This window comes from Anarrhichthys ocellatus, unplaced genomic scaffold (genome assembly GCF_004355925.1).
Source record: "Anarrhichthys ocellatus isolate YVR2014 unplaced genomic scaffold, GSC_Weel_1.0 scaffold2, whole genome shotgun sequence".
Lineage (NCBI taxonomy): Eukaryota > Metazoa > Chordata > Actinopteri > Perciformes > Anarhichadidae > Anarrhichthys > Anarrhichthys ocellatus.
In genome coordinates this window covers 4,691,525-4,706,508 of record NW_022280032.1, presented here as the reverse complement: position 1 = coordinate 4,706,508, position 14,984 = coordinate 4,691,525, and the positions used below count along the sequence as shown (strand labels likewise).

The following is a 14,984-nucleotide window of genomic DNA, read 5'->3' as shown; positions in this document are numbered from 1 at the left end:
CATACATACATACATACATACATACATCCAGTATATTCCTTTTGCCATGAAACCCCTAAAAAAGATCTGGTGCTGCCAATTACCTTCAGAAGTCACTGAATTAGTGAAATAAGGTCCACCTGTGTGCAATGATCTAACCGAGCACAATGAAGAACTTACTGAGAGAGAACCAACTCTCACTGACCAGGCAAGGAGGGCATTAATCAGAGAGGCAATGAAGAGACCAAAGACAACCCTGAAGGAGCTGGAAAGTGTCACAGCAGAGATGGAGTATCTGTCCATAGGACCACTTAACACTGTAACCTCCACAGAGCTGGGCCTGCAATGAAAAAGCCAGTGCCTGAAGAAAATAATAAATGTCTTTGGATGAATACATACGCACACACCACTTTTAATTCTTTCATTTCACTTTGTGTAGGTTCATTATGGAAAATCCAAATAAAAATCCAGTTTAATTCCAGGTTGTAATGCAACAAAATAGGAATACTTTGGTGGAATACTTTTTCAAGGCACCGTAAACATGTAAATAAAGCATAACCAAGAAAAAAAACAGCAAAACACTAATACATAATTTACTGAACTCAGACCATATGAGGCATTCGAGAGGAAACAAGTTTTGGTTAATCAGGCTTTTATTGAATAAGGCACATATGAATGGTGTTTTGATGACCTTTGAGTAAAAAGGGTACTTGAACTTTATAAAAGCAGAAAAACATTCTCATAGTCATATTTCAATGTCAGTATTAAAATAAGACGTTGTTAGGCATCACACAGTAGCTAGATTACCACACAGTTATACAATTGCACTGCATTACAACTGCAACAAAGTAAAACAGCTCAACAGGGAACGGTCCAACTGTAAAGTTAATAACAACAAACGATTTACGACAGCGTTGGACATGGAATGCACACATTTTGCTGTCAGAGATAGAGCATCTTGAAGACATGTCTAAATTAACATTTTGATGCAGTATCTTCAGACAGAAAAAACATGTTTCAAGGAGTCCCTTAAGAAAAGAAAATGCTTTGGTATTTCCATTGTTATGTGACAAATGTCATGGTTATTATAATGCTTTTTTTTTTTCATTGAAACTTGTATGGACTTTGAAAATGAATAAAATGAGATACATGTATAATGTACGTGAACAAGGTTACATTCCCAAGCAGGTCAATGTGAACTTCTAGATGAGCAGATGTTGCGGATTTCCAACGCAGAGAATCTGGACTGGACGGACTAATTGGAGATGACATTGTCACACGGCAGCAGAGAGCTGACCCCAACTCTCTTGGCACATTCGTTCTGCAGAAGAAAAATGCAAAAATGGAGTCGAGTTAGCTAAATGTCAAAGGCTTTTTCCTTAAAGCAATAGTTGGATTTTGGGAAAAGCGCTTGTTCCCTCACTGAGAGATGGTTGAAAAGATTGAGTCACTTCTGTTCGGTAAATTTAAAGCTACCATCAGCAGCCACTTAGCTTAGCTTAGCATAAGAATTGGAAGCAGGGGGAAAAAACCTAGCCTAGCACTGTCCAAAGTTAACAAGCTCCACATTGTAGTACCTCTACAGCTCACTTATTAAAAGGTATATCCCATTTGTAAAAAAAAAATTAGTTTAAAAAACGACTACTTGTAGAATACGGGGAGTTGTGTACCAGACTGTTGGTGCAACGACACGTAGTTACTTCTTGAAGTCTTGTTGTTACGGTGAGTTTGACAGACAAGGAAATGAATGTGACTGGCTAAGGAACAGTTCGGCACACAACCCCTCCAATATAACTACTTTTTTGTTTTCAATTAAAAGTATTAGAAACAAGATAACATGTAAGTTAGTGAGCTTTAGAAGAGCTGGGTGGATTTTGGTAACTTTGGACGGAGCAAGGCTAGCCATTTCTCCCGGTTTCCTGTCTTTATGCTAAGTTAAGCTAACTAACAGCTGGTTGTATAGCTTCATATTAAGGATTCAGATATGAGAGTAATATCAATCTTGTCATCAAACTCTCTGCAAGAAAGTGATCAAGCGTATTACCCCCCCAAAAAAATAGTTCTTTCAAAATATGAAAGAGAAGTGATAGATCACATCTGTTCCTGCATTTTGTTCATAATGACTGCTTGAGTTACGAGAGTGTCGCAGAGAATCTTCATTTAGACTAGTGAGAGAAAACATCAAAGTGTTTCAGATGACCACTTCATTTTGCAGCTCTTACCATGTGGTTGACAACATTGATGTGGTAGGGGATTCCACCCATTTCCTCACACTCCTTCATGTTCATCCTCTCTGGATCTCCAGCAGTCAAAACGGGAGCGCCGGAGTCAGCCTGAGACAAACAGCAGCAGCACCAATCAAATGAAGCCCAAAGCAATTAACAGGCTTTGTTTCATTTTCTTTTACAATAATAAGAATTAGCGGGTTGCAATCATTGGTCATCATCTACATGTTTTTTTCTCCTAATTAGTCTGTATTAACGTGGCAGCAGTAGGATCTACTCACAGGCTCCATCCCTCTATGGATGGACAGAAGGTCTGACATCCTGTCGCCGAATCCGGGAGCAAAGTTCTCTGGGTTAATCGCCACGAAACACTGACCCTGAAAATACAAAAACCAGTAATGACATCACTGTGAACTGACCCAATACAAACAGTGAAGAGAGCCACGATGCAACATAAAAGGGCTTGCGTCGGACTCATTGATTGTGCTTATCGTTTAGATAACAGTGGCTGTCAGAGACACATTTCAGCACGTCAAAACCCGGCTCCCAAAAAAATGTGATGTTGGCTGCTTTTGACTGAGAGTCAATCTTTTTAACAACTGTTTCTGTCCACCATCTCGTCAAGGATTTGATTTACTCAGCAGTATGGGAACTGCTCAGTCACAAGCTCCAACTCAAGGTGGTTTAGACACTTTGACTAGGGGAACAGAACACATCAAACCAGTGGGTTTTACACGAGTCACAAATAAATAAATAAATAGCTAACGTACCAGGTTTGCAACACGGTCTGTTACTTTCCACGTACGGATGTGGTTGCTGTACTGGGCACCAGCCAAGATACCACAGAACACTTCCACCATCATTCCAAGACCATAGCCTTTGTACCCTCCTGAGGACAACAACAACACAGACACACAAACTCCATTTATTTCATGTAGAGACAGGATAAATGCAACAAATGTTATCATATATGATACAAGCCCTCCTTTATGGTGCATCCTCCTACCCTGTTCAGGACTACTGTCACTATCATAATCTAAGAAAGTGTTGCTGCATGAAAGACTTCCTCCGTGAATCACATCTTTCAATCCCACATATTCCAAATGAGACCCAATGTGTCAAAAGTTAATAGTTAAACACCAAGTGCCATTTTTGCAGCACATAACAGACTTGTCAGTCAGAGCCTTGCTTGTATTAGAAAATGTACAATTCCTCCTTGATTGTTAAATTATACGCGAGAGTAGAAGAGGGAGGATTATTTCAACATCTGAATGTGAGAAAAATGTCTAAAATCTAACCGCAGACATAACAGTATAACTTTGATATTGTATTTTAAGGACAGTATGAAAAAATGCTCCCCGAGCAGACGTTTATCAGCTGGTTTCTGACCTGTGGCTTCACTTCCGCCAATGGGCACCAGTCCTCCTCCGCTCAGAACTTTCTTAGGGTCGGTGCTGAGCTTGCCCTGAGCGTCACAGCCCCAGCCCTCAGGGATGGTGTCTCCACGCCGGTCATGGAGCTCCACCTGTGCACATAAAACATTGAGACATAAATTAAATACATTTTGTATAACTCTAAGTGGTGTCTTAAATGCTTATTTGTTCAGTATAAACATAGTCTTACCTTTCCAAGTGCTACTGCTGATGTGGCCATATCCAGAACAAAGCTGTCTCCGTCTTTAGCCGGAGCTGCCACGCTGATGGGGTTGGTGCCCAAAGTGCACTACAAACAGCAGGTTGATGGTATTAGAGTGAGACAGAGAGGTTGTTTGTGGCATGAAGTACAGTGTATTCTGTAGAATAAATCATATTTTTTACCTCTTTACCGCGTGTGGGAACCACCAGTGGGGATGTGTTGGTAAATGACATACCCTGTAATAGTCAGATTATTATCAGACATACACATAACACCATTTGGGAACAAAAAATGTCCATTATTTAATAAAGGACATTTTGTTTACATTAAATTCATAAAAAGGCAGGTTAACCTTTCACTCACAATCATGTTCTCCTTCAGAGCTTGCATTGAGTAGTATCCGGCGATACCGAAATGGTTGGAACCTGAGACAGTAAACATGTATAGTCACTGTTTTATTTGTTGGGATTCGTTGACCACTTTAGTGAAGCACATTTTACAGCTAAAACTTATTTAATCAGTGCATTTTCCTCTCTAAAGTAAATTCTATTCATTCAAATCCAATGCAATTTGTAGTCATCAGACACTACAGTGGTTTTGGTTTCTTTTCTCTCGCATTTAATTGCCTGTTATATGAGCCAAACACGTAACGCATATTTATCACCCAACTGTTGTCAGCATGCTCGGACTCACCGTGTGCCACCACCCAGCCAATGCCCGCTTCTTTTGCCTTCTTCATGGCGAGTTTCATGCAGAAGTTTCCCACCACTGGACCCAGGAGGTTCTTCCCATCCACCAATGCTGTGGCTGCACTCTCCTTCTCCACCACCGGCTCACCGTCCTTGGCGCAGATTCCTGTCTCGACGTCCTTTACATACATATCTGGTAAAAAGTACAAAGACAGTAAGCACAAATGATTACCACTTTTAAATACAGGCACAAAAAAAAATCCAAATCAAGGGGTCGAAGGCTGGCCGAGAGATTATTTTTCATACGAAGACTTAAAATTCTATAGTACTTCATTAGTCTGACCAATCTTTGTCAAATACATTCCTGTTGGACATCATAGTGGATACAATGTAACTGATGAAATAAGACTGGGTCATCAAATGGATACAAAAATAGCATTTATGAAAACTGTACATATAAAGCCGAAGATATACTCGCTTTTATAATAGAAGCTCTGGACAGAATTCAGAGTAAATCTACGATTGTCTCCACGCGGCTCTCAACAAGGCGTCAATATGTGTGCGGAGTCAGAAATTGACGCAAACGCTTGGTTAAAAAGAAAGTATATCTCGGAATGTTTTCACTTGTGGGCTGCGGCTCCCGGATTTCAAACGGAACCAACATGCCCGCTCATTTTGAAACGTTTCTTCCCTTATACTACAAAAATAGTATTTCTGAAAATACTTGAGGTCAGAAATTGCTGAATCTGTCTTCATTTTCGATCAACAGTGGTTAATATAAAACTGTTTGGGGAGTTTCCAGAGGAAGCCAGTTCTGCTGGATGCCCCTGATATGCATAGAGTAGCCCAGCAACTTCACGCTAATGAGGAGCAGCCGTGTGCCGGTTTGTTTCTCAAAATGCAAAGCGGCGCTACCAGATTCCTTTGCACGGCCGCTTACATGAACAATGAATGGTAAGTGTGGAAATGACGGATCCTGTGGACACCGTCACACGTGTCACAGTTTACCATTAAATACATCTTTAAATCAAACATGCAGACAATAAACTTTCAGCGCCCCACTGACCCATCCTGTTGAGTCCATGGCTGAAGTGGCCCCTGTGGTCTCCCTCCACCAGCACCTCGGCCAGGCTGCGTGCATGATGCTGCTTGGTGCCCACGCTTGTCATACACCTCTCGATGAAGCCTTGCACCTCCGACTTGCTTATCAGACATCTGCAAAGAGGAAAAATTCATAATCAGATGATAAAATCCTTAAATATGGATTGTTTTTCAAGCAGTTACTCAGATTCTGGTGTTGACCGTGCACATGTTAAAATAAAAAGAATATTTTTAATGCTGGACTTTGCATTTTTATATTTGTATTGAGGAACATCAAAACTTGATGATAATGCTTGTTTTAAATTAATAGCGTTTGAGCCATAACTCAAAATAATGGAAGAGTTACATCATCTATAATGCGCCACATTTTATAGGATTTGACAGAATGCCAGACCGACACTATTTCAAAGTTTGAAGTCCATCATTGCAACAGTGATTGCACAACGTGTAACCACATAGATGATGTCGGTCATTACACTAAAGCTACGCTGTTATTACATTATGTTGTTACTGCACACAGAGTAGGCCCCTAGCAGAAACACTGACGGTAGAAATGCTGTAAACAAAACGGTTAACTCGCTGTTGACTTTACAAGGAAATTCTGAGCTGTGTGTTAATAAGATACAGCAGGACTTCATGTACCAGACGATGTTTTGGAAAAACATTCTCTCTCTCTTCAGAGTGTTACGCTATGAACAGTGGAGTCACTGTCTCTGTTTTAGTCTCAGTTTAAGTCACGTGCATGAAAACCCCTCAGGGAACTGCAATACTTAGGCAGTATGTTTAACAGAGTGAAAGATGTGTTGAATACTTTAGGGGGGGCACTGACTAAGACATGGTAATGACTCAAGTGGTCGGTGAAACTAAGAATATTCATTATCATGCCTTTAATTCTAAGATCAAACTTCTTGAAAAGGGTCAAATATGAATGTAGCTGTCACATGCTTGACTAAATAAAAAGCACATGGTCCCTCAATCAGCACCAGATTCAAAAGGTTCATCACCCCTGTGGCACAGTAAGAGTGTTAATCTTGTACAAAAAAATTGTACAAGATGGACATGGATTTGCAGATATTTAAAAAGTGAATGCCGAGTGCAGACCAGAATGACAAACTACAGATAATACCATTGTAGTGCTTATCTAATAGATTGTCACAGGGTAAAGTTCAGATGCTCTTTTCTGTGAGGGGTTAGGATGTCGTATGAGTAACCAGGACATTCCTTTACTTGTGTTCTCTGTAAATGTAATCCCAGTTAAGAGACAGCTTTAAGTAATATAATGATGTCTTCCAAACAAACTAGTTTACAGCTAAATGTTCCTCAGAAATTCTTTTCCAGATGTTACGACTCACTGTGGTGAAACATGTCTTCACCATCTTAAAGTCATGTTTTTATTGACAGACGACATAAGGATGAGGTCTCTGAGGGTTTTCTAGTGTGCGACGCTGAAAACGTTTTACTTCCTTACTTCTCCATTTTCCTTCCATTCTCTTCTCCTTCATTGTACTTTGGGGTATTCAGTCGTTAAAGAGAACGGGAAGTTTTGGAATGCTTGATAATGGAGTCCAGATTTGGGCTGTGGGAGAGCTGGATCGGCCAGTTCCTCTCCAAAGTAACAGTGTGTTCTGTACAAAAGGCTCTGCTCAAAAAAACAACAACTGATACAAGTCAACCTTTCTAGCATTATCATGTAATAAAGTCCACCTTACAGCACTTCTAAAGCTCACAAATCAACGCATCATCTTCTTTGTTTCATCTGTACACAAAATCAAAATGTAAAACCAAACATATGTTTGTTTTACTATTTCCATTTCTTGGCTGGGACCAGTAACCTCCTGGTGTCTCTGTTGGTCGCCTAGTTTTATGCTAAGATAAGCTAAGCGGCTGCGGGCTCCAGCTGCATATTTAACCATTCAAACCATTACTGGGCCTCTTCTCTGGCATTTACATAGGTAACAGCACTAACATCTGCAGGGAGGCTGGACTTTAGATGGGGATGGGGATGGGGGGGATGAAACACATAGCAGCCCTAACGGAGCCCATCCAAGTAGGGAGGAGGAACTTATGCAATGTCTTATGTAAGAAAGAAGTACAAACCCTTCATACAATTTCTGAGAAATGAGGAAGGAGTAACGGAAAAGGGAAAACTTTAACCAGGGCTGCATGATAGAAGTTTGACATCTTCCACACCAAAGAAAGACTGTCAGCATGTCCCAAGGTCACACTGAGGGCCACATAGTGTTTGTTTTGGTGCTATAAACAGTAAAAATAATGCCTGTGGCATTTCAAACATAGCTTAAAAAGTTGCCATTGTCTATGCAGTTACATATTTTAACTTAGAAGAAAGACAACCGCACATAATTCTCTGTGGACAATGTATGTAGCCTTTACTGGTTCATGTTACAAGTATACTGGGACATGCATGCGTCCAAGAAGGGGTCAACGCTCTCCTACAGGACAAACACATATAAAAATACAATGGAAGAAGATCCAGTAATTATTGATGCATTCATCAACTGCTCCAAAATCTTTAGAGACAGTGCACCATGAATCATGTCACCTCTAGGAGGAACAGAATTTGAGAATCCTCTTGAATGTGTGCAGAAGGATGTGTAACTTTATGCTTGTTGAGTGTTTATTTAACAATATGGAAAATAAACTAGACAGGTCTACAAGGGAAACCACTTGTCTACAGGCTGTGAAAAGTCTAGACACAAGCAGACTTGATCAACAGACTGTGCAGACTTACTGTGCTTAGAAATATCTGCATGACTCTGCTCTGATGAAGCCTTCAATTCAAAAACGCACATGAAGCAACTATAAAGCACATAACTACAAAGTCAAAAGTTGCTCGTTGAAAGTTAAAAGTCTGCACATGAAACAGAACAAATAAAACGTCCCTTTTTAATCAGATTAGGAGCACACAGAAAAACAGTTTAGCAAAAAGCATGCTTCTCTGTTGACACAGACAGGAGGAGTTCATGAACAGAAAGTGCTCCAAAATATGGGTCAAACAATGCACACAACTGTTCAAGGGAACTGTGCTAACTTATTGTTCGTTTGACTTTGTAAAGGTCATTGCCGACGACCAAAAGTTAGGAAAAAAACAGCTGCAATGATAACATACTTGATAACAAGTGTGCATTCAAAAATGTACTCAAGTAAAAGTACAGATAAAGTAAAAGTACTCTTAATGCAGAGAGTATGTGAAAGTAATACTAAATGTGTTAATTAAAGCCCTTTCTTGAAGTCTACTTTGTTACGTTCCACTTCTGCAAGTCCATGAGTCGTGACATTCAGACCATCAGTTATAGTTTGTTCCTGTCAACAGCCGGTCATGTCATGCGGCACAATTTGTCCTCACCTGGTCATGTTGACGGTCCTGCTTTGCGCTGCAGCTTCAGGTCGATACTTGTCGCTACTGGTGCTGGTTGCTGGTGATCTGCTGGTGTCGATGATCAACGGAGACAACGGCCAACTTCCTCTTCAAACAGTACACAGTTAGGAAACGCCCAGCATTTCTGAAAGCTGGTAAATCTATCATATGTCTGTGGGCGGTGTTGGAGGAGAGGCGTATCGGGGGGAGTTTCTCTGTAACGCCATCACACAGGCCTGTTCTGGCGTTTGAGGCGAGGTCGTGCGTTATGTAAATTGCGCATTTTGTCACATACGTGTTTGAAGCGCACATGTTTGCCCCCTGACAAAAATAACACCGTAAATATTTACACAAGGACGCCTACTGTACATTATCAAGAGGCAACCCTGCTTATTTATTTTCTATTAAACCACTAGGAAATCTCTACTTCCTACTTAATCTTTTGGACGAAGTGCAACTGCATTGATTAGACATTTCTAGATCATTCTTTGTACATCATTGAAACTAATAAGGATTTACCAAAATAATGAGAATGAAAGCTCCCTCTCAAACATTACCAAAAAATAAGTCATGTAGGGCAATTTATTATCCTGCACAATACCTGCATCATACCTACAGGCCTTCTTCTCAGGAGAAATATGTGACTTTTCATAAACATAAGGGCTTTTTGTAAATGCATGACTGCAGGATATGCAAGAACAAAACATAATACAACTCTCCTTCTGTCTCTATTTGTAGTAGATTCAGCCAATGATACAGTCTGTTGGAGAAGCAGCAAAAGTCTCTGGTGCTTGTTGTAATGGGAGCACGGCTTTAGGCTAAGGTGTAGTCAGGTATGTAAGAGGACAGAGGGCAGAGGACAGAGGAATCAAGTCTGAAACCGAACACCAACATAGACACGTATCCACAAAGAGTTACCTTTCAGGTATTTATGCTTTTGTTTCTTTTGTTTTGCTTTTGTTTACAATTAGCATTTCCCCCTACTTTATTTTCTTACTTATTTTCTAAACTCTGCTGCCTGGCCACTTACAGAAAACTAATGACAGATCAGTAGTGGAATAAGTGCTGAGATCTTTTACTTAAGTAGAAGTAGCAATATACAGTAGAAATACATAAACTTACTGTAAGATTCCTGCATTTAACAGGTCAAGCATTAACATATACTGAAAGTACCAAAAGTAAAAGTTGGCTACTCATCATAGTAGTGGAGTGAAAGTATGAAGTAAAGTAATAAAGTAACCTCAAAATTGTACTCAAGTAAAGTAATTGAGAAAATGTACTTTGTTACTTTGCACCGCTGGTGCAGACTGCGTCTGATCTCTTCACAACTGGTCTTCCATCGATGTCTTTCTCCCACACAGGCTTACCAGTAACAGTATCCTTGGTTATGTAACCTCACATATTCTCAACAGAGAAGCGCTGGCACTTGATTGTGCTTTGGAATTCTGATAAGAACATTTTTTTGGCTATTTACACTGTTTTTAAGATGCTGCCAACATGATACATAACTGATTTTGAAATGTATGTATTCATTTGTATTAAAACATGGTCCTTAAGAGTAGATGTTCTTTAAAGTGTGTTGCTGAAGAACACTGTTGGTGCCTTTCTTTCCAGCAGGCCACAAAGAGTCAGACACTCGCCGAACTTGGAAGTGTATCAATTCAGTTGTATTAGATGTACACGTAAACATGCTGTGCAGACACATTTTCTCCACATGGAAGGAAGGAGATAGTACAAACATAATAAATCGCAGGCTTTAGTCTTGTGCAAGATCTCACTTGGCAGCAAAGTAGTGGCAGTGGAGCATGTTGGTTTGTTTTTCCTGAGTGTTTTTGATAATGTTTCCCTTGAACTTAACTTGCCCTTGGAACAGGGACACTGGGAACCTAACCTGGGAAACCAGTTTAACTACTATGCTACGCACCCATTATCAGAAGATATCAAGTTTCACTTATTTTAATTAAAAGGCATCGAACTATAAAGCAAGGAATTTCAGTCAGTATGTGTCTTTCTGTCTGTATGTGGGTGTGTCCTTGCAAATCTCAACAACCGTTCATCTGATGATATGTATTTTCCCGTTGTTTTCACAACATGTGAGCAACACTGTATTTCACCTGGCTTGATACTTATAACACCAACAACGTCACCGCCAGTAAAGTCCTTCCGCCAATTCAAAATGCAGCCTTAAGTTCCTATTTTGATCCCAGGTTGTTGAGCCAAAAGATGATTGGCCTCCGTTTATGTGGCATTTGAATGGCTACCCCCTATCTGATATGAATGATATAAAACTACTGGGATCATGACTCATCCACTGTTGTAATTATCAGCATATCTAAACAGCAACTGTTTAAACAAAGGCCTTCAAGCAAACTTTGATCCTATTGTGAGGAAAGATTAAAATGTCTTTGATTGTGTGTGTGTGTGTCTGTGTGTGTCTGTGTGTGTGTGTGTGTGCGCAGTATATTTAAGTGGACAAACTCCTAAATACATGTGTTTACATGTGCAGGTCTGTATTTTTTCAACTGGCTGTTCTGACCAGATTGCCATTAAATTAGCTTTGTAGTTTTTGGATCCTCGGAGTATAAATTCATCCTTTGCTGTAATGCCACATTTAGGTCAACATTTACTTTTTTTTCATAGGAAATGTCAAAGTCTAACATGTTTAGATGTTTATGGAATGAACTGAGCACATTAACAAACCCTCCGGACACTCAATGAGCTCTCCTATTGCACCATCTTGTGGGCAGTGTCAGCTTTGCACACAGAGACAGTGCCATGATCTAAGAGGCGTTACTGGTGAGGCTCAAAGAAAGTCAGCAGTCTGTTCCGTTCAACACTGTGCTGTGTGGTGCAGCCTCCAGGGGGCTTTTGTGCTTATGCTTTGGCTTCGGGCTGGTTATCATTGTGTTGATTGTGGTTTTTTGGAATGTTTAAAAATGTGGTTAGAAATGTGCTTTTCACTGGTTTCAGTAGTATTATACTAATAACAACCAAGTGTCAGAAAGATAGAAAAGGTTGTTTTAGTGTTTGAGATTAAATCAATTAGGATTGAGACACAAGATTTGGTTATTGTAAAACAGCATGCAGCATTTAGGAGGATCTTTTGGCAGAAATTGAATATATTATTTTTATTTGTAGTGTAAAGTCAACTGGAATTAAGAATCATTGTGTTTTCGTTAGCGTAGAATGAGTAGTGAATAAGGCCATTAGCGTTTTCACGTCGACCGCTTTAGTTGTCCTACTACATGCTTGGCACTCGGGAGAAGCTGCAGTTGGTTGCAATCTGCAACCTCACCGCTAGATGCCGCCAGATCCTACACACTGCACCTTTTTAAAGGATTTTTTAATTTTTTAAATATTTTAGTTCAAATTTCATTAAATTATACATTAATACCCCAATCCCTGCAAATTTGTGTTGTTTATTCATCATTAATGCTATAAACGTTGTGCTTCATTTGACCAAAAGGGAGCTAACTGCCTAATCCATTTGATAAAACTCCTTTTCCTGATTAAGTTTAGGTTAGGGTAAAAGTTAGACATGTTTTAGTTCAGGATGGAAGGTTTGTTGAACCTGATTTGTGTCAAATCAAGTGTAAGTGTTCTTTCTGCATGTCTTCCTCCTGCTTCACCAGGCCTGGAGCGAACAGCTCACAAAAACAGCAGCGAGAAGTTAGCGCCCCCTCCCTCTGCAGTGCCAGCTCCTAGTCTGTAATTCTCCACGGTTTAGACATCTGTAGGCATTTATCTCCAACCACAGGAGGAAAATAGTAAGTTGGAAGCTAGAGGCTGTGATTTGGGTGCGTATATATAAAGTTGCGAGCAAAGGAGAGGCTACTAATATGATGGGAGGTCTGGAGGAGCGGGACACCCAAGTCATCAAAGACGAGGGGCGAGGAGCAGGAGGATTCATGGAGCAGCAGATTTAGTCTCTGCATTGCTCAATGGCATCTCAGAATGTGTATTTCACATGAAAGTAAAATTCATCCTCTGCAATCACATCTTTCTTGATTTGCATGCCCGCCCACCTTTCTAATCGTGTTCCACTCCTAAATTTAATAATAGAAATAAAAGCAATTCCGTTCAATGCATCGTTAAATCAAATTACATTTTTTTGTATTGCATTCTATTTGTTCTGTGGTTTTGCAGTACAGCATACATGTGTGATGATGAAGCTAAAGGTTTCCTGTGGCACTAACCATCCAGCAGACGGCTAACATAAAATGCCAAGTCTTTCCCAAAACGTGTGCCATTTCATCTGCAATAATTCCTCAGACTGAGAGCAGGTTGAAATGATCTCGTCCCGCTGCAGGCCCCCACATTGCTGCTGACGCCTCTGTAGTGGTCAGCCTGGGCGGCCCTGCCTTACAAACGAGGGCACACTTAAAACAGTTTCCTAAAACGGGATGTTCTGTATATAGTTGGTACAGCAGCAGGCTCACAGCTGGGATGGAGAAAAAAAACTTGCCTTGCCCGATCCCTCAGACCCGCCCCAGAATCAAACCTAAGCCTGAAATTATTTATTATGATTGAGTGAAGGTGAAGCTGAAACTGAAGGAAATGAATGTCTTCATCCTCGTGCTCATTAGCTGAGGATGGATCTGAAAAAGAACAAGTCCTTGAAATTGTTCGTAGATATTTTGATAAATGAAGTAAAAGCATCATGTGAAAGAGAAAAATTCAATGCAATACTTAACAGTATCTGGTTTAATTAGCTCACTCACAAATGGTCAGCAATAAGTTGATGTAAAATTAGAACACTTAACGCAATAAAATACTACTAGAAATACATGAATAATGACCAAAAACAGATGTATGTTGTCACAAAATGTAAAAAGTGGCTGAAAGAAGACAAATAAGCGGCGATAGGAGGTGAAGGTTAATTATCATTTGTCATCATCGTGACATTCAGACGTTGGCTCCACAGTCCTCTGTTCTCTCTGCTCTTTCTATCCGGACTATCCGGAGATAATTTCAGCTGTCATCAAAATTTCCATTCAACATAAATACAATAAATAACAACGAAATGACCCAGAGAAGCTGCTTGCTCAATCTCTGAGCCGTTCACTCTGTTTGTTCCCCTCTTTTCCATTTCAGGCTGTTCACAGTCTTTGATCAACACATTTCTACTGACCGTGTCAGGGCGACTGGCTGGTGTAAACTCAATTCCCTTTAATACTGATATTACAATTAGGAATGCCCCAATATTGATATCCAACAGCTCTCACGAATAAAAATTCTGATATGTGTTGGCCCACTAGTATCAAACAGTGTGTTGCTGTTACTGAACAACATTAACTTTTATAATTAGTTTTAGATCAATGGTCCGAAAGTATTATGTTGTATACATTTCTTTATATGCGTAACTCTGAGACACTAATTGAATGTCCTGTTTTAGTCTTTTATTGGCCAGAATGTTTGATACCAGGATTAGTACTGGTGCATCCCAAAGACGACATTCTTCTAATACACAAACCAAGTCTTGCTTTTCTTTCTCACCACTTAGGATTATGTTAGTGCTGAGCAGATTTCAGCTCAGATAGATTTCCTTTATCGCTTGACTTAGATTGGCTAAAAACATTTAGGAGCGATTATGTCAGCCCTCATCTTCTGAATCCCTCGCCCAAGTAATTATGAATGGGTTGACTTTGAGACCCATTTATTTTTTTTTTTTTTTCCCCCCCCCCCCCTCCTTTGCCTCCATCTACCAGCTGAACAGCTTCATAAAGTTTTGGAAGCCGTCCTCTCCGAAGAAGTCGAAGGAGCCCTCGGAAGTGCCCAGGTGGATGAGCAGGAGGACGAGCAGGACAACGGCCAGAAGTGGAATCAGCAGGTTCCAGCCGGCTGCCAAGATGTTGTACCACTTGGCCTTGTCTGAACACTCCTGGGCCAGCTGCAGGTTGCCCTGAGTCTTCTGGTCCCTGGCCTACATAGACACACACACACACACACACACACACACACACACACACACACACACAC

General features: G+C 40.3%; 2 protein-coding genes across 2 annotated transcripts in view; both read right to left on the bottom strand.

Moving 5' to 3' along the window:
- Window positions 1–614: 614 nt before the first annotated feature.
- On the bottom strand, window positions 615–9,127 carry LOC116395171 (uncharacterized oxidoreductase YjmC-like). The gene is made up of 11 exons (XM_031868804.1): window positions 8,994–9,127; window positions 5,595–5,743; window positions 4,533–4,721; window positions 4,203–4,264; window positions 4,022–4,075; window positions 3,828–3,926; window positions 3,594–3,729; window positions 2,975–3,093; window positions 2,486–2,581; window positions 2,202–2,312; window positions 615–1,300 (listed from the first exon to the last, which is right to left on the bottom strand). The coding sequence occupies exons 1-11, from the start codon at window positions 8,999–9,001 to the stop codon at window positions 1,235–1,237; spliced, it is 1,089 nt and encodes a 362-aa protein (XP_031724664.1). The 5' UTR covers window positions 9,002–9,127; the 3' UTR covers window positions 615–1,234.
- A 5,579-nt stretch (window positions 9,128–14,706) lies between these two features.
- Window positions 14,707–14,984, bottom strand: part of LOC116395200 (interferon-induced transmembrane protein 5) — a 1,719-nt gene continuing 1,441 nt past the window's right edge. Inside the window, exon 2 of the mRNA XM_031868878.1 lies at window positions 14,707–14,928. Within this exon, the coding sequence (XP_031724738.1) occupies window positions 14,707–14,928 (222 nt within the window). The remainder of the gene's footprint in view (window positions 14,929–14,984) is intronic.

Bases quoted from the DNA above. Each gene is read 5' to 3' on its own strand.
- LOC116395171 (XM_031868804.1), bottom strand. The intron at 4,265-4,532 runs GTGAGTCCGAGC...TTACTGTCTCAG, and splicing joins TGGCTGGGTGGTGGCACACG to GTTCCAACCATTTCGGTATC. The intron at 1,301-2,201 runs GTAAGAGCTGCA...TTTCTTCTGCAG, and splicing joins TCAATGTTGTCAACCACATG to AACGAATGTGCCAAGAGAGT.